This window comes from Antechinus flavipes, chromosome 2, assembly GCF_016432865.1.
Source record: "Antechinus flavipes isolate AdamAnt ecotype Samford, QLD, Australia chromosome 2, AdamAnt_v2, whole genome shotgun sequence".
In the NCBI taxonomy this organism is placed as follows: Eukaryota; Metazoa; Chordata; class Mammalia; order Dasyuromorphia; family Dasyuridae; genus Antechinus; species Antechinus flavipes.
Genome location: NC_067399.1, coordinates 62,773,040 through 62,800,414, shown reverse-complemented (window position 1 = coordinate 62,800,414; position 27,375 = coordinate 62,773,040). Strand labels below are relative to the sequence as shown.

At 38.3% G+C, this 27,375-nt stretch overlaps 1 protein-coding gene across 1 annotated transcript in view; it reads right to left on the bottom strand.

Moving 5' to 3' along the window:
• Positions 1–27,375, bottom strand: part of TK2 (thymidine kinase 2) — a 41,555-nt gene that overhangs the window by 4,367 nt on the left and 9,813 nt on the right. Inside the window, exons 4-9 of the mRNA XM_051975081.1 lie at positions 19,876–19,929; positions 14,213–14,302; positions 12,249–12,322; positions 4,840–4,928; positions 4,038–4,117; positions 285–365 (exon numbers count right to left, since the gene is read on the bottom strand). Coding sequence (XP_051831041.1) covers positions 285–365; positions 4,038–4,117; positions 4,840–4,928; positions 12,249–12,322; positions 14,213–14,302; positions 19,876–19,929 — 468 coding nt within the window. The remainder of the gene's footprint in view (positions 1–284; positions 366–4,037; positions 4,118–4,839; positions 4,929–12,248; positions 12,323–14,212; positions 14,303–19,875; positions 19,930–27,375) is intronic.

Here is a 27,375-nt window from a genome sequence, read left to right as displayed (position 1 = left end):
CATCTAGAGACAAGCACTCGGGAGGTCCTTTAAGTACGTTAGAAATGCGAGCTACTGCTCCCGGAAGAATCTAAGCATGAGTCCCCCTGAGCAGAAAGTTGAGGAGTCCTGTTTAGAACCAGGTGATGTTAGCTCCTCTTGTAAACTCACTCTTGAGGTTCCGTGACTTCCCAGACCCTGACAGATGGCTAGTGCCTCATTCCAGCTCCTAGCATGATGAGTGTCTTTCTGGAAAGCCCCAGACAGCCTGCTGTTCTTGTGAGGACTGGGGTAAACATACTTACCAGAACAGGAGAGGGCACTTTGAAGAGGGTTTGCTTAATGAGCCACTCCTCATACAGCTGGTGGATGGCTTCCAAATATTCCTGCAAAGTCATTCAAACACACAGAGCTGTGGTGAAATCTCTACATCAACAAAATCTCCGTCAGCACTCCAACTCTGGCCATCAAAGGTGACGGTCAAATATAGCTACCAGGCTTGGAACTAAGACCAGTAACGTGAAGTGGCAGATGCCATCCAACCTTTGATGGCAGATTCAACTGAGAAGTTTGGCCAGCAGAACAACATACAGAAGTCGCTGTACTGTGGGCATCTGGAAGCTCTCCCGGATCCTCAGCCCATCTATACCTTCCTCTCAGGCTTCACCTAAGCACTTGGTTGTGCAACTCTCTGATGCATTTATCACATGTTATTGCAAATTAGTTACTAGTTACATGCATTGAATCTCCATGGGCCAAGACTTGGTATAACAAAAAGTAGCTGGAATTGGAGTCAGAAAACCCATGTCTGAATCTCAGATCTGTCACTCAGTGCCTATGTGACTTTCAAAAAATCAGTTAATTCCTCTGGATCTCAGTTTCCTCATCTATAAACTGTGAGGTATTCAATTATTAGATGGTTCTTAAGATGTCTTCATCTTTAAATCTTTAATCTGTCAGATCTCAACTTTGCATCTCTAACATACCTATTCTCTAACAATTCTCTAAACACAGCAGCTGCTTTAAAAAGGTTTGTTGAATGAATGATAAAAAAAAAAAGAACACTGAACTTGGAGTCAGAAAAATGGGTTGGCAGCCCCACTATTTACTTAGTAGCTGTGTGACCTTGGATTTCATTCTCTGAAACTGAGGGTGGCTTCCCTCTCTGAGCCTCAGGATATTCCCCTGATCAGAGATTTTGTAGCTGAAAAGGATCTCAGAGGAAATGTATTCTGACTCCCTCATTTTACAGATATGGAGACTGAGACCCAAAGATCATAGAGAGACATCACACAGACATCATATCCTGGTGTTTTAACTCCAAACCCAATGCTCCTCTCTCTCCACAGGAGATCCGTGATGCTGCTTCTCCAAGTCCCGACCTCCTTCCCCAGCCACCTTCTGAAGATCAATTCAATCTAATCCAATAAGATTTACTAAGCACAGGCTGTTTGCATCCCAAACACCAAGCACAATTCCTTGAAGAGACAAGATGGGAAACAGGTTCTCAAAGATCCTTTTGGAAGGATATAACATAGACAGAGAAGTATGCAACTGGCCATTTGAGGAGATAGAAGGATCACTGACAACTCAATGGATCAGGAAACCGATTTATGAGCTAAGTCTGGAAGGAAGTTAAGAATTCTAAGAGGCAAAGGCAGGAGGAAGAACATTTTGTGCTTGGAGACAGCTTGTGCAAGAACATGAAGGTGGGAGATGAAGTCTGGCTGAAATGAGAATATGTGAAAGGATCAGGCAGGACCACATGTGCAAATTTCTCTGCAAACATAAAGCACTAGATAAATGTGGGCTACATTTATTATGTATTGTATTAAGTTACAACCATCTGATACATCAAGTTAGATGTTTTTCCACCGAACATCTTGCTCTCCTCTCATTAGCGCAAACTTCTGCTTCCCTAGCTGTCGCAATTCAGTTTCAAGCCAGAATGACACGAGACTCCCATCTGTCTTGCAGCTTTGACTCTTACCTCTCCAGCAGCAGCTGGTCTCCTGCCTGGCCTCTCCCCTCTCCCAGAAGACCGCTGCCTCTCTGTGGCCAGCTCACCCCAACCCTTCAGTCCTTCCTGCCAGCAAACCAGTCACCTTCACGGCGACTCTCACGGAGGCAGAGAAGGAAGCTCTCCCGCATTCCATTAGGCCTCTGAATGTTTGGCAGCCGCGGCGATTTCCTAACCAGAATCTTGGAACGGGACCACTAGGAGAGCCCATACGATCACTGTTTCTGTTGTTCGCACAACTAATTATTTTTCTAATGTTGAACCAGCCTTTTATCCCTGGAATGAATCCAACTGGGTCACAGCAAGTAATTTGGGGGCCCTATTGCTAAAGTCTCTTTATTAGGATATTAGCTGAAATTTTTACTTCAGTGTTGAAGAATCATCAAGCCTCAGAGCTAGCTAAAACTTGGAATCTAATCTAATTGTCTGCCTGAGGCATCAATCCGCGCCCTAGCCATCCCTTTCTTTTCTGAACATCCAAAAAGACAGATACTACTCTGTTCCTTCATTGTTGTAATAAGGAATATGTTGAGAAACCATGAAACCTTGATTTTTAATCACTAGATGACATAATAAAAAAATGCCTTTTCGTTCACTCTTAATAGCAATAGCTAGTTTTTATATAGTGCTTAAAACTGCAAAATGCTTTACATTCTACCATGTCATTTGATTCTTAGAACAACCCTGGGATGTAAGTGCTGTTATTATCCCCAGGCAGAGAGATGACGTGCCTTGGCCAAGATCATCCCCAAGGCAGAATGAGAGCTCGGACCCCAAGTCCGGGGCTCCATTCATTCATTCCAGAGTGGCTGGCTTCTTTCTCAAACCAACTTTCAGGAATGGTAACTGATCCTCCAGAGGGAGCTGACAGATCTTGGGTTTTCAGACACATGAACAGCTAAGAAAATGCCCACTATAAGCCTACAGGAGATTGGACTCTGCGGGTGCAGCTCTGCTTTATAATATGATACCACTATGATCATAATTCATGGTAAATGCACTTAACTGTCTTCCTGTGCAGTGTATCTGTTAGGGCCTTATTCTTCTTGTAAACCATGGAGCCCTTTATAAAGGCAGAATCCATCCTAGTAACCCTTTAACAAGCCCCTGCACAGAGCAGGGATCCCTGCATACAGCAGAAGTCTAATAAACATTTGCTGCTGGGTTGGGCTCTAATAGCGATAGTTTCTCCTTCAAGAAGTGACCTTTCCTTACTGAGTTCTGCAGACCCGGGAGAAATTAAGGGTTGACAGCAGCAGTGACACTGGTTTAAAACCAATGTCCTTTAAGTTCCCACTTCTTAATTAGTAGGCATAGTAAAGAGACAACAAATTAATTTGATAATTACTGAGCACTCACTGTGTGCAGAGCACTATGCTAGCACTGGGGAAGGAATGGTGCTTGGTCAGACATGATTCCTGCCCTCAGGGGGCTTGATATGCAATACATTAATTTTGCAATCATTATAGTGCAAAACAGGCTATAAAAAGGAAATAAGAACAGAGAAGAAAAGCACAGCTTTCTTCCCATGTCTCATCACGATGGGAGTTCTCAAAAGTGATGTAAGGAGAGAGGAAGTTCTAGAAGAGCCAACAACAAACCTCTCTCAGGCACAAAAGCATGCTGGCAGCGAGGCAGGGAGAGGCACAAAGTTGAGATGAGACACAGAAGGAAAAAGAGATAAGACTAGAAAGGCAGGTTGGGATGTTGGACTGTAGAATGTGTTGAAAACCAGGAAGAAGAAAGGCTTTTATAGGTCCACTAACAGACTGGATAACTTGGTTAGGGGACCAGCCTTGGTAAGTCTGGAGATGCTCGGTGATTAGTTTTTTTCTAGCCACAGCAACTGCTGAAGACTGTCTATGAAGGCAAGCAGGGACAGGAATCTCCATCAATGGACAGTAATCTGCACAACAAACTCTCCAATCCTTGAATTATTACAGTAAAGGGGGAGAAGAAGGAGAAGCAGCAAAGGCACAAATAATAAGGCTGGAGGAAAGAAGGGGCTTGACTCTGAATACAGAAAGGGTTTCCTTACCAGTGGAATGATTTTTTCCTCCTCCCTGCATCTCATCTTCAATCTTTCGTAACAAGTCTCAGGAGAGGTCCGGAGATAAACTGCCATTAGGAAACAATATTTGAATGTGCAATCACTGGGAAGAGTTTTACAACACAGTTATTGAAAAACTGCCTTTGACTTCTGTATGCAAAAGCTGATTAGTGAATGGCAAAAAACTAAAGAAATGGGAGCTAGAATAATCATCACTAAAAACTCCAACATCATGGGGCTGGCTTTGTCCACAAGCTTAATAAGCAGCAGCACTTAAGGTTTGCAAAGTATGATCTAAATTTGATCTTCTCGAGGCAGACAAAGCTTTAAATTACTTGCCCAGGGTATAGATAAATGTAAATATTTGCTTATACAATTAGGTCCTAATCAGTGTGAATAATGAATTCTCTGAAGTATATATTCAATTGTATGTATTCAAATTCAACTATTTGAAGTTATAATTACATAAAATATGATCTCTGGTTCCAGCTCTCATTGCTCCATAGCTATTCTTTTATCTTTCTCCTATTAACTTTCTATCAAATTCAGTGTTTTTTCTATTCTACTAACTCTAAGCTCTTCCATTAGATCATGAGCTTCTCAAGGGGAAAGGGATGCCTTTTGCCTTTTTTTCTATTCCCGTAGTGTCGGGCATCCAGGAGGAAAATAATAAATGCTAACTATCTCTAGCCACCACCTCTGTCCGAGAGCTTCAGCATGGAAAAAGAAATTTCAAAGCAATAAAGACTTTAGTTTGGCTAGCCACAGGTCAGGTAGACATACTGCTTACCTATCAAATCGACTGAAACATCGATGTTCTTCACAATCCAGTCAAACCATTCAGATAAGACCACATAATCCACTTCAGGCATCTTGCCACTGAAAGGAGAAAAGCAATCGTCACTGCTCTCCTCCTCCATGCCACAAGGTGCCCCATAATACCCCAAGTATCAAAAACCATTGGGGCTGGCCAGTCCGTGCTCTTAGCCTTGGCATCAATTGACCTTCTCTCTCATCTGCCTCTTCATCTAGCAATCTTTTGTCTCCTTCAGGACTCAGTTCAAACATCATGGCCTACATGATGAACTTCCCCAATCTCCCTCTCAGTTGCTGCCTCCCCCTCAATTTTAATTTGTATATGTTCCGTATATACTTCCTCCATTTACATGTTGTCTCTCTAGTCAGAACAAAAGCTCCAGAGGAAGAACTATTTTATTTATTTTCCTTGTGTACCCAGAATCTTCCAAGATGTTTGACATATAGTAGGTGTTTAATGAATGTTTCTTGGTTGATTGTATTGAGAGAGAGAGAATGTGTGTGTGTGTGTGTGAGAGAGAGAGAGAGAGAGAGAGACAGAGACAGAGAGAAAGAGAGAGAGAAAGAGAGAGAGACAGAGAGAGAGTGACAGAGACACAGAGAGAGAGAGACAGAGCGGGGAGGGAAGGAGAGAGAACATGTACATGCCTTGGGTGTCCCCTCAGAAGTTCCTATGGGGATAGAATGGCACTATCCACAGTTTCTCTGGGACAACTTTTGTTTCTCTGATCCTATGTACTTCTGTCTGCTTGTTCTTTCTCTCTTCTCTTCAGTCTTTGATCCTGTAAATCATCATTTTTGCAATATCTTTATAAGAGGTCATATCCTCCATCAGTGAATGTTCCCCAAGACCCTTTTCTCTATACTATTTTACTTGGTGATTCTACTGGCTTCCACAAGTTCAATTATCTCTATAATGATTCCCAGATCTAAAGACCCAAATTTGGTCTCTTTCCTGAATTATAGGCTTATACCATCAGCTACCCACCTTTTGGACATGCCCTATAAGCATCATAAACTCAACATGAGCAACACAGAACTTATATCTTCCCTTCCAACCCTCCCCTCTTCCCACCTTCCCCTAGTATTATCAAGGATAGCACTATCCTGGAATCCCCAGTTACCAAGTTCACAGCCCTGTTGCCATCCTTAATATCCCACTCCCATCCACCCCACATAACTGGTGAGTTGACAAGTTTTGTTATTTCTATCACCTCCTCTCTACTCACACAACTGGATACTGGTCCACATCCTTTTCACTGCTATAACAGTCTTCTATCTGGTCTCTTTGCCTCAATTCTCTGCCCATTCAACTCCATTCACCACAAAATGGGCAAAGTGATTACTTCCCTGCTCATTACCCTGTTCAAGAAGCTTAGGTGGCTCACTATTATCTCTTGGGTTGATTATAAGAAAAAAAAAAATAAAAATTAAGCCCCTTGTTTGGTATATAAGGCTCTTCACAATCTGGACCTATTCTATCTTGATAATCTTACATATCTTTTTCCTCTCCGTGAACTCTACCATTCAGTGACACTGGCCTAATTATTATTCCTTATACAAAATACTCTTATCTCCCATATTTATGCCTTTGTAATAGGCCTCAGCCCTAGAATGCTATATCTCCTTCCCTTACTCTGGCCATGCTGCTGCTACTGCCTTCCCGTTTAAGATCATCCCTCTATCTACTATGTACATTTCCTGAATGTATCCAGGTATTTATGTTATCTCCCCATTTAGAGGGTGAGTTCTCTAAGAACAAAGGCAATTTTTGCCTTTCCTTGTATCCCCAACAGCTTAGCATAGTGCCTGGCACATAGCCAATGCTTAATAAGTATTTGATTGACAGATTATTAGAAAATTGAACCACAAGATGACAAAAGTAAAAGGGACCTTTGAACATAAAATGTCAGAGTGAGAAAAGGGCCTTAGAACAGAAAATATCAGAACACAAAATCACAAAATGTCAAAACCAAAAGAGACCTCAGAAAACAAATGTGCAAGCAGGAAAGAATCATAGAAATCAGAATGTCAGGACGTACAGTAAAACACAACATGTCAGAGCTAGACAAGCCTTACAACAAGAGATGTTGAAACATAGAACCATAGAATGTCAGAGCTAGAGAGAACCTTAGAGGTTATGTAACCTATCCCCCCTTCATTTTACAGAAGAGAAAATGTGGCCCAGGAGAGGAGTGACTTCCCCATGGTTGCAGAGCTTTGAAATGGTGCATTCAAATCTCCCAGCTCCTAGAAATCAAAGGTCAACCCTATGGTGATTAGCAGAAAGTCAGCACTTGGCATCTTAAAAGAGTTTTCCTAATCATTTTATCTGAGAATGCTTTTCCCCAAAGCAAGGACAGAAATGGAGAGGAAACACAAAAATCACTGATGTACCACATATGCCATCTTGTGGTTACCAACAAATCACTGTTTTCCTAGAATAGATGTTAACTAAAAAATAATAACAATAATAATCTAATGACAAAAAAAAGATTTAAATCAAACTAAATTTATGTCACATTGGTTTGCCCTTAACACTTCACTCTCCTCCACCAAGAAAAAAATTCTGAGAAGATACAAAACCATTCTGAACTAGAGAAACTATTATCTTAAGCTCTTATTTTCTTAGGTCTTATTCCTCATTCATCAAAAAAGATACATTTACTAAAAGAACTGAACATCTGAACCAACATTTTCAATATTATTATGATTACAATTAAGTTACAACTGACTCAAAAGCATCCATGTTCCAATAGGTTTCTATTGATAGACCAATAGGTCTATCAGATATGGATTAGCCAAAAGCCTCTGTCACTCGACAAATATTCCTTAAGTGTTTGCTCTATGCAGAACAGAGAAATTCAAAAATGATGTACAACATTGTCCCTTATGGACTTAAGGCATTTATAATCTAGTGAGGGGATCTGGATTGTATACAAGGATAAGACAAGGTAGAATATGAAGGGGACAAAGGAGAATGCAGATAAAGGAAAATCTGAGCAGGGAGGAAGCCAAGAAGATTTCATAAAAGGAGGTAGCACCCTGAGTAGGGCCTTAGTATCCTAGGAAGAGGTCTTATAGATCACCTCATCATAAGAACAAAGATTTAGGACAATAGATTTAGAGCTAGAAGGAACTTTAATCCAAACCCTTTGTTCTACAGATGAGGAAACTCAGACCTAAATAGGTTAAGTTGCTGGTTCAAGGTTACACAGACAACAGAGTGGCAAGGATCCAAAGAGATCACCTAATCCAATCCCTACATTTTGCAAATAAGCAAACTAAGGTCCATAAAGGAGGAACTGACTTGCTCATAATCACCTGGCTCCTAAATTGCAGAGCCCAGGTTAAAACTCAAATCTCAAAATTCAATTTTCTTTTCATTGAGCAGCATCCATAATCAATGTTGAAACAAAACCAAAGTCTTCAATAAACGTAGTAATTAATTCCCTCTTCCAGATTGAGTTGTCATTTAATAATCAGATTCATCAAAAAGAAAAGATAAAAACCAATTATTATAAGTAACATGTGTGAATGATTGTCCATGTTTTCTAAGATTACAAATCCTAACTGCTATCAAATCCTGTTGTATGAACTCAAAAAGTAAATAGAAGGTCTCCAAAATCAGAAGAAAAAGAAAAAGTAACCTCAGTATTTTTGTTATTTTCATCATATCTGACTCTCGGTGACCCTTTTGGAAGTTTCCTAGGCAAAGACACTGGAGTGGTTTGCCATTTCCTTCTCTAGTTCATTTTACAGATGAAGAAGCTAAGGCAAACAGGGTGAACCCCAGGGTCCCACAGCTATAAGTGGGAATTCAGGAATTTGAATTCAGGAAAATGAATCTTCCCGACTCCAGGCCCACTAGTGCCATTTATCTGTCCAACCTTGGTATGCTACAATCCAAAAAACTACATTGGATAAGGTGTCATTTTCAAATGCCCTGGACTGATACCCAAAATACCGAAGCTTCAAGAAAATGATCATTTATCTTGGGTTAAAAGATTATTTTTATTTGTCACCGAATGGTAGACATGGAGAGCCTGAATCAAAGGAATTAATCAATAATCCAAAAATGTTACTGCAGTCAATAGGTTCAGCCTCCCAATCTAGCAAAACTCAAACCAGAGCCATGAGTGAATAGCAAAATGTATTCGTTGACATTTTAGGTCTTTTCTTTTCTATGTCATGAAAAAGAATGAGATAGTCAAAAGACAGCCAGCAAGCTGCTGGGAAGAAAAGCAGAATGAGAATTAGGAGAAGTGAGCTCTCATTCTGACTGACAATAATAAGCTGGTGACAGTGAGTAAAGCACTCTCCCACGTTGGGTCTCAGCTTCCTCCTCTCTAAAATAAGATGATTTATAAGATCTCCTCCAACTCCAACAAGAACCGACGCATTAAGGATCTCTTCTAAGCCCGGAAGTCTACAATTCTATGATTCTAAATGTAAAGTCTTACATAATCTACAGCTAGACATCCTAAGTGAACAAGAATAAACAATGAAGACTGTGTCTAATGATAACAATTGACATTTCAATGCCACTTTTAAGAAACAACACACTCTCCTCATGATAAATCCTATGAAGTAGATTTGTATTATTACCATTTTATAGCTGAAGGAACTAAGCCTTCTATAGATGAGGAAACTGAGACCTAAATAGGTTAAGTTACTGGTTCAAGGTTACACAGATAACAGAGTGGCAAAGAACCAAAGAGATCACCTAATCCAATCCCTACATTTTGCAAATAAGTAAACTGAGGTCCATAAAGGAAGAACTGACTTGCTCATAATCACCTGGCTCCTAAATTGCAGAGCCCAGATTAAAACTCAAGTCCTCCAAATATCAAAATCCACTTTTCTTTTCATTGAGCGGCATCCATAATCAATGTTGGAACAAAACCAAAGTCTTCCATTCACATTTACAAAGATGCTTAATAAAACCATCTGAGGTGGGATATGAATCTAGTTCACTTCACTATAAGTCTAAGGATCTATCCACTAGGATTTCATGATGTGCCAGATGACAGAGAAGGCTTGAGTTGATGGATTGAGTCTAACATGATGTAACTTAATAAAGGTGATAAAGTCTGAAGGGCTTATGGGGAAGAAAGATAAGACTGGTTCTATTTGGACCCAAACGGTGGTCCTGTGACTAAAAGTTACAGGGTGACAGACTGTGGCTCAGAAAATAAAAAATTCTGAGTGGAAAGGAAGCTTGAAGGTCATTTGGTCCTACCTGCTCCTGGAAAAGACTAGACCCCACCACCCCATTCCTGACCTTCCCCCCCACCAATCCTCCAGGAGGTAACTGATAAATTGGTTAACTTGCCTTTGCTTAAAGTAAGATGGCCCTCCCCATCCCTCCAGGAAGCTCTCATTTGGAGCCAGATCTTAGAAAGTTCATCCTGACTTCCAGCCAAAATTTTCTGGACTGTAATTTCCTCCTAATCCTAACTTCTGAAGTCAAATAGACCAAGACAAATCCTCCTCTTTGTTCCTGCTTTTAAAGTCCTTTTCTGTTCTCTCTCTGATTCCTCTGCAAGAGGTTTGATCCAAGGAGGAAGTTTCTATCCACTAGAGCTATTTGTTCAGCAGAGAATGGACTTCCTGAGAAAGAATGTGGAGATCCCCGATTTCACTAAGAACTTCAGGTAGAAAGAAAGCAGATGCCCATCATGGATGGCATTGAAGGGTTCTTGCGCCAGGCTGGGGCTGGTCTCAGTGACTTTGGTGGGACTTTACAAATCAAAGAACTTATGATCTAAGTTGAACACTGGCTTGTTTTGAGTACTACTCTCTTTTCTTCAACAAGAATTGATTAGCAATTTCAGGGAATCACATGGACCATGAAAACAGGTTATTAATCAGGCAACAAGGATTTATTTATTAAGCACTTTCTACATTCCAGGTACAATGCGAAGTCCTAGGGATACAAGAAAGAGGGAAACAAAATAACTACTCTCCAGGAGCTCTCATTCAAATGGGAGAGATAATATACACATCATGGATGCAAATAAGGGAGATGCAGGGCAATTAATCTCAGAGGGCAATGACTAGCATTAAGGAAAGACTAGGAAAGACTTCCTGGAGAAGGTGGGATCTTGGCTGAGGCACCAAGAAAGCCAGGAAGCAGAGATGAGAAAGGAGAGGATTCCGAATATGGAGGCTGTAATTAGAAGGGACCTTTAAGATTATCGAGTTCAATCTCTCATTTTAAAAAGGAGGAACCATGGGTCCAAATGAGGGAAGTATTTTCAAAGTTCATAGGATCCTAGTATTTCAGAGTTGGAAGGTTTCTTATAGGTGACCTAGCCTAAGAGTTCTTAACTTGGGGACCAGAGACTGACCCTCCAAGGATAGAAAGATTTCATGGAGTCCATGAAACTGTATGGGTTAAAAAAAAAAAAAAAAACTCATACCATATTTCTTTTTACTGACCTCTAACTAAATTCAACAAATCCTTCAATTATTTAAAAATATGAATCTGAGAAGTCCACAGGCTTTGCCAGACTGCCAATTTTGGTCCATGACCCCAAAAAAGTAAAGAACGCCTTATCTAGTTCAACCTCTTACTTTATAGAGGGAAAGAAGTCCAGGAGCTAGATATTGTTGAACCAGGATCACTCAGGTTTGATAGGTGGAAAAATCTGGGATTTGGACATAAGTTTTAGGATTCTACAGTCAAAGTTCTTTATAATATATCATGCAAGTATTGGGATTAAAACACTAGGGCAGTGGTTCTCAAAGAACCTGGGCCTCTGAAATCCTTTTAGAGGGTCTACAAATTCAAAAATAGTTTTTATTTCCAATATGGTAAATGTCTATAAATATAATCCAGATAAACAAAAATGCTTTGGAGAGCTCCTCAATAATTTCTAATAGGATAAAGATACTGAAAACAAAAGTTTGAGAACCACTGCACTAGGGCTTTAACGTTGTCATCTCTTGTCTTAGATTCTGAAGAAGTTCCACCAGACTTTCCAAAGCAAATTTTACATTAGAGATCACCCTTAATTCTACATATGAAGAATGTGAAGGTCAGAGACGGGAAGTGAGTCTCCTATGATGACAGAGTGAATAAGTAACAGAATAGGGGTTGGAACATAGCACTTCTGACTTTAAATACAGATTCTGACTTGACCAAAGTCTCACAGGCAAGTAAACAGGCCAGGTAGAATCTGTACCCAGGTCTTCTGATAATAAAAACAGTCTCTTTCCACTATATCTAAGACAAATAGTTATTTTAGATGAAAATTATAGTCAGCACCACATATCCCATAGATACTCAATAAATTTGTTGAATGAATGAAGGGGAAAACAGTTTAACAAAAATTACTCAATGGTTATTTTTAAAAATCAGTAAGCCAAGAACTATACCTTTTATACAAATTTTCTACAAAAATATATTTGGCACTGTGAATTGACCGCTCCATCATCCGCAGTGATGAAATCTACAGGGGGAAAAAAAAGTGGCTCACTAGTTTGTACTTGATGTGGACAAATACTATGAAACACATAGAAACCACTTCTCTTCATTCTCTATTCTATATGTCCCACTGTTATATTTGAAAGTTAAGTTAAAATGAGAGACAATCATCCTAGCATGATCAATTTATTAGTTAAACTAACAATAATTAATAAATAGGGCCTTGCAATGATCAAATACCTCAAAGTCAAAGTGCTTACTAGTCTTCACACTATTTGGAGGAATACAGAGAGGTAGGGAGGTGGGGAAGACAATAAAATTGGCTATAGGGTAGAAAGCATCTACTGGCTAGCACCCACATAGGGCTCATAACCACCCCTCTCCAATAATTAAGAAATGTTCACTATTTTATGGGATACATCTGCCTGCTTCTTGTAATCTGTGCTAAGAAATCAGAACTATCAGGCTTGTCTCCTTGGAAGAGATCAAAATTCCCCTAATTGCACAAGGTCAGGCAAGGACAGACATCTTCTGGGGATGGTAACAAGTTAAGTTGTATTTTTAAATTAACTCAGAGGGAAAGTTGAATTCCTGAACTCAACTGAAAGACATAGAAAAGTAGCTTTAGGCAGATGCAGACTCAATCATAAAATTAATACATCATAAAATCAATTACAATATTGTTTGTTACTTTGTACAAATTGTACAAACAATATTGTAGAAATCTGAGATAATATCAACTTTGATCTTTTCACACATCTGAGGAAGACCCTTACTGTCTCCACCCTCTTGGCTCTGAGTGGTAATTTTCTCTTCATCAACATCAGATTTCCCAAAGATGGTGGTTAATGAGGTAATGAGTTTCTCAAGGATTTCCATTTTCATGGTTGAAGAAATTGACTTCAATGGAAATCACCTTTCATACTCCATAAAGGAAGTGGAGGAAGTGATTTCCTTTCCTACTTCTAGCTTTCTCTGTTACCTTAGATCCACTCCAGCTCAGTGTTCTAAAATACTGCTTAGCTCTGACATTTCCTGCTCAAAAGAACGTTCCAACTTTGTCATTCTATGTTCTAAGATCCCCTCCAACTCTTTCTCTATCTTTTGACCCTTTCCAAAAACATTATCTATATTAATTAATGAATGTGAAAGACAGAGAAATCACCTCCTTCTACTTTCTCTAAGGACTATCTTGAGTTTCTCTTCTTCATCCTTCCTGGAACTTGAAGAAATATTACTTGAGAAAAGTGAAATTCAAATTTGCAAAAATAAATAAAGGATTTATTTTCCAAGGACACATATATGAGCCTGTACCTTACTCTAAATATTAATTATCATAAAGGAACAGTTAACCCAATCATGGGAAGAATCATTCACATTCATTCTTTAGCATGGATAATGTTCTTGGACAGGGCCAAAAGACAGAGAAAGTCAGAGCTGAAGGGACCTTAGAACACAGAATGTCAAAGCTGGAAAGTTTCTTTGATCAGAAAATGTCAGAACTGAGCAGTAGAAGAGATAGGAAGGACTCTAAGATAAGGGAGGAAACTAGAAGTAGAAAAGGAAATCACCTCCTCCACTTCCTCATTTTTCAGATGAGGAAACTGAGGCCCCCCAAAAAAGATAGGACCTGGCTTAATATAACTAATAGGGCCAGAACTAGAACTAAGATCTTCTTTCCAGTCTAATGGGCAGACTTTCTACTATACTTTGGTGTAACCCAACAAACTATATGTAAGAATTTGTTTTTGCTTAAAAAAAATGAAAATAAAAGTTCCCTAAAAGCTTATTCTTAAAGAGTTCTACTTAAATTTATAGAGGAAAAAAATAAATAAAAGAAACAAAGAAAGAGAAGGGATGGGGGGAGAGAAAGAAAGAAGAGGAATGGAGGGAAAATTAAGCATGTGAAAACCACCTGAGGCCTGGTGTGCTGGTCCAGCATGGTAAGCTGCACATAAGTCTGAAAGGTTATTCCCCATCTTGAGGCATCCTGATACATCAAGCCCTAGAAGAGAAAGGGAGACAAAGATTTCAATTATATTACGGGTTAAAAAAAAAATTACAAGTCCCCAGAATTTAGGGCAGAACAGAATCACACTCCCTTGAGATTTTACAAGGAAGAAAACTAAAATAGGAGAAATGTATCCACCAAAGTCATATAGCCAGCAAGGAAAAGAGCTGGAAAATAAAGCCATATCCTGACTCCAAATCCAAAGCTCATCCCACGGCTTTAAATGAGTCTTTCCTCTCCTGAGAGAGGTAAAAATGACCTGATAGCTGTGGTTCTCCACCTTTTTGGTCTCTTCCCCTTTTATGTTCTTATCCACCTACATAGCTGTTATATGTGTGAGTGATATGGAAAGAGCATCAGGCTTGGAATTAGGAAGGCTCTTGTTCATGAGTTCAAATTTAGCCTTAGACAATTATTAGCTGTGTGACCTTGGACAAGTCACTTAACATTGTTTGCCTCAATTTCCTCATCTGTAAAACAAACTGGAGGAGAAAATGGCAAACCACTCTAGTATCTTTCCCAAGTAGGATCACAAAGAGTTGGACATAACTGAAAAACAATCTACTTATACTTACTATAAGAAATTAAAACTGATAAAAATATATTGATTCATCAAAAATTATAATAAACTCAATATATGTTAATATAACTAACTTTTTAATGAAAAACAAGTATACTTTCCAAAATAAAAAGTTTGGTGAGAAGACTGATATTCTTTTTACATATTTTTGTAAATTTACTTGCAATCTATTTTAATGGAAGACAGCTGGATTCTCAAACTGCTTCTGCATTCAATCTGTTGTGATATGCTGTTTTGGTCGGAATATGCAAAGAAAATCTAGCCTCACACAGACAAGCAATCAGAAAAAGGAATATTTTAATAGACAATTAATGTCTTGGTAATATCATGATGATAATTTTTTAATTAGAAGCCCCCAAAAGGATCCTGAGGACTTCCAGAGGGTCTATAGACTATGCTTTGAGAATCACTGTGATAGGAAGAGAAGAAGAGCCAGAGCATTCTGCAGCAGAAAACACAGGCACACTGTTGCATGTGAAAGAAAAGACAAGATCTTCTTTGGGGGAGATCTATTACAAACAGATCCAAATATTGGAATAGACTTAAATCCTCTTCCTGTTATTGTTCAGTCCTGTCACTTCATAACCCCATTTGGGGATTTCTTGGCAAAGATAATACAATTGTTTACCATTTCCTTATCCAGCTCATTTTATAGATGAAGAAACTGAGGCAAATGGGGAAATCATATGCCCAGGGTTACATAGCTAGGAAGTATCTAAAGCTGGATTTGAATTGAGGAAAATGAATTTTCCTGACTCCTGGTCCAGATTCTATACACTGCATCTAGATCTGATGTTCATAAATATACCCCCTCTCTCCCTACATATATCCCTTTAAAATCCACTGCACAAATAAGAGAACTGTTCAGTTCTGCACACATATATTATATCTAGAATATACTATAACATATTAACACGTATAAGACTGCCTGCCATCTAAGGAAGAGAGTGGAGAGAGGGAAGGGAAAAATCGGAACAGAAGTGAGTGCAAGGGATAATATTGTAAAAAATTACCCATGCATATGTACTGTCATTAAAAAGTTATAATTTTTAAAATGGGGAAGAAAAAAAATGGAAGGAATACTGCCCTATCCAAGTTATATAACTTGGGTTCTACTGTTGCATATGTCACTTACTGAACTGTATGACCTTGGGCAGAGTACTTGTGCTTAGTTTTCCCATCTAGAAAACAGAACATTGGATGAGAATGATCTTTAATTGGGTCAAGCTCCTATAATATTATTCTATGATTAAACTATAATGTAACATTAAAATTATTTTAATGCAAAGAAAAAAAAATCAACTGCACAAGACTGATGTATAAAATCAACTGTAAGCCCCTAGCAGTGAACTCTTGACTTCTCTGGAAGCTTCCTGGAGTACTGCTTTTAATTTTTTTGTCTGGGGCTTTTAATCATCTTGGAAACTGCTTTTACCTAAGGTACTTGAATATAATGAATATATTTTTATTAAAGAGAATTTTTTAAATCAATTGCATACAAACAAGATGGGAGAGCTAGGGTTGGATAGGTATTAACAATAACAACAATTATAATAATAGTTAATATTTACATTTACTTTAAGATTTGCAAGTTGCCTTGTATAGACAATGATAGCCAACATTTCTATAGCAAACACTTTACACAAAGTGCTTTACTTATTTTACCCTATTTGATCTCTTCATAATAGTCTTGTGAGGTGGGTGCTATTATTTCCATTTTATGGATGAGGAAACTGAGAATGACAGGAGTTAAGTGACTTACTCAGGTTCACACAACTAGTCTCTGAGGCAGAATATTAACTCAGGTCTTTTAGATTCCAACTCCATCCCTACACCACCTAGCTGTGAGTTCACATTTAAAAAAAAAAAAAAAAAAAAAAAGAGGGTTACAGGAATTATAAGCTCAAGGAGTCAAATGTGTGACAAATATGTGGGTAAATTCAGCCATAACACTCCCTAGCTCAAAAATCTCCTATAGCTCCCTGTTGCCTTTAGAATAAAATACAAACAACACAATTTAAAACCTTCCACAATCTGACTCTAAACTATCTTTCCAATTTTACTTCATGTAACTATCCCTAACAGACATTCATACACACACACACACACACACACACACACACACACACATACACACACTCTCCATTCCAGCCAAACTAGACTATATTTCTTGAATTAATTTTTAAGTTAATTCAAGGACTCCTTAATTAAAATAAAAAAATTAAAATATAGTATCTAAAATGAGAAAGGCCCTAAGTTCCCTGCTGTAGAATACTTAAAAGAACAGAGACTACAAGGCTTGGAATCAAAAGGAGAAACTTTCCTACTTACTGACTGTATGATTTTGGATAAATCATTCTCCCCTCTGTACTCCGCCCCCTCCCCCCGCCCCAGCATAATTTGTCCATCTATAAAATGAGAGGTCCCAGTCAGCTCAAAGATCTCAAGACTTTATATTTTATTTTCTTAAGAGGCCACTGGCTACTTTTAGAATACCCAAAAGAAGGTAATAAAACAAAGAAGTGACTCTAAACCATGATATAAATATGAGGTAGAGACCAATGAGAAGAGTGTAGGAATAAGCAGACTTCTGCTCCATACAAAGGAAAATAATAATGACAGTTGTCCAAAACAGAATGAATCACCTCAAAAAGCAGTGACTCTCCCATCACTGAAGGTCATCAAGCAGTTTTTTTCAGAGCTTCTGTAAAGAAGCTTCTTGATCAAGGAGGAGGTGGACAATATTGTGGATTCTTAACCACCAAATCTAAGATTCTATTACAATTCAAGCCCTAATTTAATAATAATAAAGGCCCACATTTCTATCATATTTTAAAATAGATTTTTCTCAAGACAACTCAGGGACCTAGTAGTAGAAGACATGAAATTCAGCCATAACACTCCCTAGCTCAAAAATCTCCTATAGCTCCCTGTTGCCTTTAGAATAAAATACAAACAACACAATTTAAAACCTTCCACAATCTGACTCTAAACTATCTTTCCAATTTTACTTCATGTAACTATCCCTAACAGACATTCATACACACACACACACACACACACACACACACACTCTCCATTCCAGCCAAACTAGACTATATTGAAAATGGGAGCATTTTCAGAAATGACTAGCCCAGGTCACTCAGCTATAAAGCAGTGATACATTTCTGTAATACATTGAAGGTCAGACTAGACGATCCCTGAGGACCCTTCTGATTCTACAATTCTAATTGCACAGCAACAGTCATCAGATACAATATTCTATGATGATTCTTGATTATATAAAACAAGGTAGGGAAGGATCTGAAAATGAAAATAATCTTTCCCCAAACCTATAGGACCTATTCAGTGATTAGGAAATACTTAACTGGGCTGAAAGGAATAAACAGGGCAGAGGTCAGAGAAAGAAGGACTTGGTGAATTCAATTGGAGAGACAATCTTCCCTTCGTAACTGCCAGCCAGTAACCATCCAATGGTTTTCTGGTAGTAAGCCCAAAGGAAGAAAGTCTGCGGGTCTCTGTCTCTCTCTCTCTTTGTTCCCCAGTTCTTCAGCTCCCTGTCACCAAGGCAACACAGGCAGGATTGGTTCTGGCTTCCTTGGAAAAATTTTCCCTCTACATATGCCCTTCTCAGAAACTCCAACTGTCAGAGTCAACCACAGGAGCAGAGAATTTTAAAGCTAAAAGAGATCTAAGAATACTAGAGTTATATGGGACCTTATATAAAATCTGAGAACCACAAGGTACTTTTAAAACAGAATATTGGAGTTAAAAGGGCCTTAAGGGTTCCAAGGCACATTTGAACACAGAACTTTGGAGCTATAAGAGCTTCAGAACACAGAATGTTCAAGCCCAAAGGGCTTTTAGAAAATAAAATGTCATGAGCAATATTAGAACAGGAATTTCTTTTGTTTTTCTTTTGTTTTCCATGGGGAAGGGGGAGGCAAGGAGGGAAAGAAGGAAGATTCTTGGTCATTGAAAAAAATTTAAATAAAAAACTGTCAAAGCTAAAAGTGATATTAGAACATAGCATGTCAGTGCTAGCCCATATCTCAGTGATTATTTAGTTCCATCTTTTCATCTTGCTGCACAGATAAGGCTAGGTCCATAGAGATGACTGAGCTTGCTCAAAGTTTTACAGAAAAATGTTAAAATCTCCTTCATTTTAAAAAAATAAAAACCTAAGCCTCGGAGTTTTGAACTTCACCTTCTCCAGGCTGGCAATCCCTCACAAAATCCATGATTCTCTATTAAGAAAGATGGATGGGGGGGTGGGGGAGAGGGAGAGGGAGAAGGGCAACTAGAACACATATTAGGTAAAGCATCAGCCTGGAGACAGGAGGACCTGAGTTCAAATCCAACCTCAGATACTTGATACTTACTAGCTATATGACCCTGAACAAGTCACTTAACCCCAACTGCCTCACCCCCATAACCCTCCAAAAATTTTAACTCACATTATCTCTAAATATGCAACAAATAACAGCTGCAAAAGTTTTGCAAAGTAATTGGGTTTTGTCGGGATTTGGGGGAGTTGTTTGTTTTTTTAATAAATATGATCTCATTTTATCCTCACAACAACCCTGCAAAGGAAAGTGACTATTATTATTGCCATTTCACAGAGGAGGCAACTGAAGCAGAGAAAGGTTAGGTGACCTACCCAGGATCACACAACTAGTTAAGTGCCTGAGGCCAGATCTAACCTCAGATGTTCCTGATTCTAGGTCCAGTGTTCAAACTGACTTGCCACCTAATTGCAAACAGGAAACTGTGGGCTTCCAAAAGGTGCAGCTAATTCCACTTCCTGCCCTTCCCATCACCCTTGACATTCCCAGATTAATCATGGGTAGAATTTTGCCTCTATCCAATTGCACTGATATTTTCATTCAAACATCCTCATAGTGTCCTGAGGCACAGCCATGAAAGATAACTATGACTGAGATGCTCCAGCCTCCAGGCTACCAGGCTCCCCCCATAGTTCACTCACCAGAGGATTGTGGCCACGGACATTTCTCCATTTAGGCACAGGCTCTGTCAAAACCTGGAAAATGAAAAACAGAAATCAAGGATCACCAAAAAATAAAAAATAAAAATCACAGATCTGAAAAGGCATGACAGAATATTAAGTATATTATATATATGTAATAATATATATATTAAGTATATACTTAATATATGCTTGTGCATTGATTAAGGTCTATAGGTTTTAGTACAAGAAATGTTCACATCCAGAGCAAGGAATATTAGAGCCAGTAGGAACTTTAGGAACTCAACCCCTCATTTTAGAAGAGGAAGAATTGAGACCCAGAGAAGAGAAAGAAAGAGTAGCCAAATCCAGGCTCTTCCTCTCATACAGTCTTTCCTTTTAGTGTATCTTCAGTTTGTCCATCTATGCCATACAAGAGCAGACATCCACTTGGGAAGGATGCCCTGAGTGTCCTGTCCTTGCTAAGTGCCAATCAAGACAAAGGAGAAGTGGTCGCAAGGAGTTTACAACCTTAGCAGGGGTGCATCTGATCCCCACACAAATAGATTACAACTATGGAGTTCAGTTAACACCATTTCATTCACCAAGCAGCCAGCCAATGCATTTGATACTCAAGGAATTATCATGGTAAATCCTAGGGATTTAAACAAAACAGCGCCTGACTGCAAGGAGCTTATATTGTATTGAAGTAATAATTCTTCCCCCCGATGAGCAGAATCGGCAATCTCCACCACGTCCCCACTCCCAGCTGACCACACTAGAGACTTCAGGGAATTTCCAGTGAGAGACTCTCAATGGGAGAGATCCTTCACACTGTATTGTCTGGTCTCTGTCATCCTATGGACACATTCTCTCATTCTAGTTTTGTTATTGACTCGGAGAAATAGATTTCTTTGCTTAAAAAAGACACCACATTAAGATTTTTGGAACACCCTGTATATCCTGCTATACTCTCTCCACCTTCAATCATGTATCACCAATTCGGATTACATCATATAGAACAGACACACAGATCTGCAGCTGGGAAGAATCAGAAAGGACATGAGACCAAGCCCTACTCTTTGCCTCTTGAATTTAGTACACAAGAGAAGCAGTTTGAACATCTCTGGTTCTCTTTGAGAATGAATGTCAAACAATAACTGTTAAACTGAAACATTTACAAAACAGAACTCATTATCTTCCCTCTCCAAAATTCCCCCCTTTCTAATTGTTTCCTGTCTTAGATTCAACAAATCAGTGTAATCTTTGATCCTTCACATTCCCTATATTCAATCAATTGTCCAATCTGTGAGTCAGTTACATCAAACTCAAATGGAAATGGATTCCTATGGCACTATATTGTTTTTTGTTGTTATTCAGGCATGTCCTTCATGATCTTATAGACTAGAGGCCCATTTATCCTCTATTAACTCTTCAAGTCTCTTCAAGTTCATGTTAAATGTTTCCATAATCCCTTCTATCCATCTTATTCTCTGCCATCCCTTTCTCCTTTTGCCTTCAATCTTTCCCAACATCAGTCTTTTCCAATCAGTCCTAACTTCTCATTATGAGGGGAAGTAAGTAATGTCCATCCAACTAGGCTAGAAAGATAAATTTGGGCCAGTTATTGAGAAAAATTAACATTATACTATTATATTAATAACTAATTATTAATTGTGATATATCCTTTTATTCCTCATCACATGATCCCTACCTAACCAGAAAACCTAATTTCTTTTTAGAGCATAAACAGAATCCATGCTGGATAAACCTTTGCTTGAGGGAAGAACCCTCCTCTCCTTGATCGCCTCCCATAGAGTTTCTTGCAATTCAGGAAAAACACTAGCCAGAAAGGTCTGGATGGAAATAGTTTCCCCTATACAGAAGCCTTTAGGCTGCTGAGTCTCATGTTCAAGCCATATTCTCAGTAGGAAGAGCTGAAGACTTTTAGCCCATCTTTATTAAATCTTCACTTATTAGGGCTGAGTTAGTTTCTCTTGTCAGAGGATTTCCCTTTTAGAAGGTACACATTTGATTTAAGGCATTTCAAGGAGAATTTTGATAACTTTGGTTATAGAGTAAACTGATTATCAGTTTACTGATTATTAGTTAGTCTAATTAATAAACTGATTATCAATTATCTAGAAACTCTGTCTCTTGGGGTTTTTATTCATCACATTATGAAGGCTAAATAGAGTTTAAATTTTTTCCTTGAGACAACAGAGAACCCCCTGGGAGTGGATATACATGATTAAATGTATATTTAAAAAAATAAATCTGATAGTACATAGAAGAGACTATGGTGGTGAGACAACTATGACAGGGAAACCAATCCAGAGACTGATTTAGTAATCCAAGTGAGGTGAGGTAATGAGGTCCTGAACTAATCTGGTAGCTATGTGTGTGAGTAGGGATAAGGACTCACATACAAGGGAGGTCATGGAAATAGAAACAGAAAGACTTGAAAATTAACTGAACATATATGGTGAGGGAGAATGTGGAGTCAAATATAGAGGGAAAGCTACAAACCTAAGGAAGCTGAAGGGGTAATGGCACCTTCAGTAGAAATAACAAAGTTTGGAAGAAGTTTGGCTTAGAGGAAAAGATGAGTTCCATTTAAGATACATAAAGTTTAAGATTTTGAAATGTCTAATAGGCAATGGGTCTTGATTTGAAATGTCCAATAGGTAATCCAGCGTGAAGTATGCCATAGACCAGTGGTCCTCAAACTTTTGTTCTCAACATCTTTATCCTATTAAAAATGATTGAGGATCTGTCCAAAGAGTTTTTGTTTAGGTGGTTTATAGTTATAGATATTGATCACATTAAAAATAAAAATTAATTATGAATTTATAGACTCTCTGAAAGGATTTCAGAGATTCCCAGGATGCTCTGGACCAGACTTTGAGAACCACTGCCATCGACAATTGGTGACACAAGACTGAAGCTCAAAAGAGACTGCAATTATAGATACATACATATATACACTGATAAACAGATATAGATGACAGGGAGATGGTAGAGAGATAAGTAATGGAGATAGAAATCTCTATCTCCCTATAGATATAGATACTACACACATATTCACATATATATAATGTATCTATATCTATTACATATAGATATATCTGTGAGTTATATGAACCCCATTAAACATTAAACAGATGTACTGAGAGAAGAAGGCCTGGCTCAAAATCATAGGACATACCTATAGTTAGGATGCATGTTAAGGATAATGAGCCAGCAAAGATGATGACAGGTAGGAAAATTAAGAGAAACCAGTGTCAGAGAAACCTAGAGAGGAGAGAATATCCAGAAGGCAAGAATATTAACAATGTCAAATGAAATCAGTAAACTGAGATGAACAATGACTGAGAAAATGCCATCCAATTTAGCAATCAAGAGACTGCTGAAGCAATTTTTCATATGACGATAGATAGCTTTGCCTTGTTTAACAACTTCCTGTTCATATTCTTTGACCATTTATCAATTGGGGAATTGATTTGATATAGTTGAGAAATGAAGCCTTTATCCGAGATATTTATTGCAAATTTCCCCTCTAGTTTTGTGCTTTCCTTTTAATTTGGGCATTTGTTTTGTTAGTGCAAAAATTTTTTAATTTTACATAATCAAAATTACCTATTTTATATTTTGTAATGCCCTCTATATTTTCTTTGGTCCTAAATTCTTCTCTTATTCATAGATCCCACAAATAAACTATTCCATGCTCTTCTTTACTTTGTATGTTTTGTATTGATTTATTTGTATACTTATTTGTACTCCACATCCCCCTCCACTAAGCTCCTTGAGAGTTGGGACAGCTGTACCTTTGCTCTTGTATGCCCAATGCCAAGCACAGTGCCTGACCCACCACGGGAACACATATGCATTAAGGAATTTTACAAATTAGAAAACTGAAGCCCACTAACTTGTTCAAAGTTCTAAAATAAGCGGTAACGTCATAATTCAAGCTCCTCCCACTCTAAACCTGCTGTGCCCAGAGCACAACAACAGATAGCTATGTGAATGATTGGGCTGCCTTATGCCTCCCCTAAGGGGATGGAATTCATCTTCAAGTTTTCCTTCCTTTCCTCCTTTAGCATTTTACTGGGCACGACATACCCCTACTGAGATCAGAAATACTGTGAGTCAATGACTATTTATCCCATTAGGGTACAGTACCTTTTAAAGTACCAGTTACTCTAGTCATACTCAGGAATATTTCTGGGAATGGCCTCAGGCTTTGCCATTAATATATCTCCCAAGAGAACTCTGCCTCTCACTGTGCTCTAGTCTCAGTGTAGCACAAGGAGAGTTGACTAGCTGAATTGTAGCTGGCAGCAATCTTTAGCAACAGGTTTCCTAGCTCCTTTCCCCTGGGGAATAATGAATAAATAAAGCACTTTTTATTTATCTAGTGTCTATCAAATAGGGCTGGAATAGAGTAGAAAGTCCTGGAGGTAGCAAGGAAAGAACAGTCTACAAGCATCTGTTCATTAAGGCTTACTATGTGCCAGGCAATGTACAAAAAGAAGTAAAGGTCCCTGCCCTCAAGGAGGTAACAATTTAACAAGGGAGACAACATGCAGACAAAGAGGATCAAAGCAAGCTATATGCTATATAGAAAATAATTAACAGAGGGAAGATACTGGAATCGAAAGGGCTCCTACACAAAGTGAGTAGAAGATGGGATTTTAGGGAGGACTTGAAGGAAGTCAGAGAGATCAGTACTCAGAAGGGAAAAGGGGGAAGTTCCAGGCATGGAGGACAACCAGAGAAAATGCTTGGAGTGGAAGGATGGGGGAGACTGGAAGCAGGAGGCCCACCGTGAATAATCCATATAACACATAAAAAGTTGAACTTTTTAGCAGCCATGTGAGTGGAGCAGGAAACATATACCAGGGATGTTTTCAAGGTTAAAAAAAGAAAAAGAAAAAGAAAATGAGACAACAAATTGGCTAGGAGGAATGAGTGTGGATTCAAACTCTGGGAGTTTGAATTTCTCTGGATAAATGGAAAGATTGGAGTCCCTCATACTAAAAGTGAAGAACTAGGGAGAGCAGGAAGAAGATAATGAGATCTGGAACATGTTTGAATACCAGCCCGTGAGGTTATTACATATTACTCTTGGCTTTCAAGGGTCTCAGTTTCTTTATCTATAGTAATATTATTGAGGTAAAATGGATAGAATGCTGAGAGCCCAAGTTCAAATATGGCTTCAGACTTTTAAAAGCTGTCTGACCCTGAGAAAGTTAGCCTCTGTTTTGCTTGTTTCTTCTTTTGGAAAATGAGGATAATATGGGGTTAGGTACACTGCACCTCTATGATGTGGAAAATCTGCATCAAATGTTTTGACTCTCCCTTCGTACCAGAAAAGAAGTGTGAATTTTTCCCTTTTTCTTTTGTTTACAGTACCTTATTGTAAAATTCAGATTAAGTATTTGGTCATATTTTAACTTTTAAAAAAGAAATTATGCATTTTTATGGTATTAAAAGATAAAATATGTTGATACTATGAAAAACTTTGCAACTATTTTATGCATTTCTGAGTTTTAAAATTTTTTACTCATCAGCTGTGATGACCGCGTATTTAAAATCAGTCGGAGTCAGGAATTCAGGTTAAGGGAAAAATCTTCAATCTTGATTCTTTTTGAAGTGAAGGGGGATTGCGATAGCAATATGGGCAGCTGCGACAGGAAGCCAGCCAGCAGAGGCGAAGGGGGATTGCAGGTGAAAGGGGGATTGGAGGTGAAGGGGGCGGGGTCACAATAGCAATGTGAGCAGCTGTGACAAGACGCCAGCCAGCAGTCTCTCTTTCTGCTTCCCTTTCCACTCCCCTGCCTCCATCCACCAAAATCGTCATTTCCTATACAACATATCAGGACTTGCACAAAAAGTGGGTGGGGGCCATTCTTTCTCCAAGCATATATATAATAGAGTATGGTCCAATTACTATTTAGCCTCACGTGCTTGGGACCTCAGTGCCTCAACTCAAGCCTCAGCCCATTACAATCAGCAGGCCTTCAAGTGTCATCCGTGGCTTCCACAAAACTCCTAAAAACTTCCTATTTAATTTCTTATGCTGACCCATGGTTTTACAAGGTACAGTATTGTCCAATTGGGAGGGAGGAAGACGGGTAGAGCTCAGGATCTAAATTCTTCTACTTACCATCTGTGTAACTCTGGGCAATTTACTTCCTCCTTCTAGGTCTCAGTGTCCCTCATTTGCAAAGTAAAGTTGTGGGGGCTAGTGAATTGATATCTAAAATTCTTCCAGCTCTACTGTTCTATAATCCCACAGGCAAGAATAACAAAAATCCCACTGGATGAGAGTGTGGAGGGAATTTATTTTGTGCTGGGGAAGAAAAGCATCCATCTTGAAGAAATCACAGATCCACTGAAGTCTTCAAAGAATGCAAGTCACTTCACCACCTTAGTTTCCTCAATTGTAAAATGGGGATGATAAATAGCACCTGTCTGCCAAGAATGTTGTGAAGATCAAATGAGATAATAATTGTAAAACATTCATCATAGTAAATAGTAAAGTACATAGTAAACTAGTTATATATATTACATAGTTTACTATATAGTTTCTATAAACATGTAAACATCCTATATAATTTATATAAACACATAAACTATGTAGTTATACATACTATAGTTATATATACTACATAGTTTTGATGTAAACTGTCCCCCTGATTTTGGGGGTGAAATGTTGTAAAGGCCCTGAATCGAAACCCCCTCCCAGCCTTTGGGAAGGGCCCCACCCTCCTGTTTATAGGAGACACTCCCAGATAAGTAATCTCCTCAGGGGCATAATCACCATCCTCTTTGAAAGGTCCCCAGCTCTGGGACAAAAAAATCCAAATAAAATCAAATGCTGTGTGCCCAGACCTTTGCAAATAATCCTAACAGGATTTTGCCCACTAAGAAAGCTGTTTTCTTATTGTAATAAACCTACTTTTTGCCACAAACCTCACACCTGCATTACTGGGGTTTGCAAATTCTTTCACAAAACCTGAGGACTGGCTAGGGAATCTCTCATTTCTCACACCTCAATAATTTACTATATAGTATCTATAAACATGTAAAAATGTCCTATATAATTTATATAAATAAAGTGATTATACATACTACATATTTATATATACTACATACTTTACTATATGGGATCTATAAACATTTCCTATTACATTTCCTATACAATGTATATAAACATATAAACTATGTAGTTATATGTACCTCATGGTTTACTATATAGTTCTATATAGGTATAAACATGTCCTTATCAATTTATATAAACTATGTAGTATATATAAACCATAGTAGTTATACATACTACATAGTTTACACATGTACATGTAAATATTTCCTATATAATTTATATGAACATATAAACCATATAGTGATACATACTATATGGTTTATAAATAATCTATATTTATATAGTAAAATATAGAACATTAGTTATTATAATTATTGTTATTAAAATAATGCCACCTACCTCCTAGGATTGTT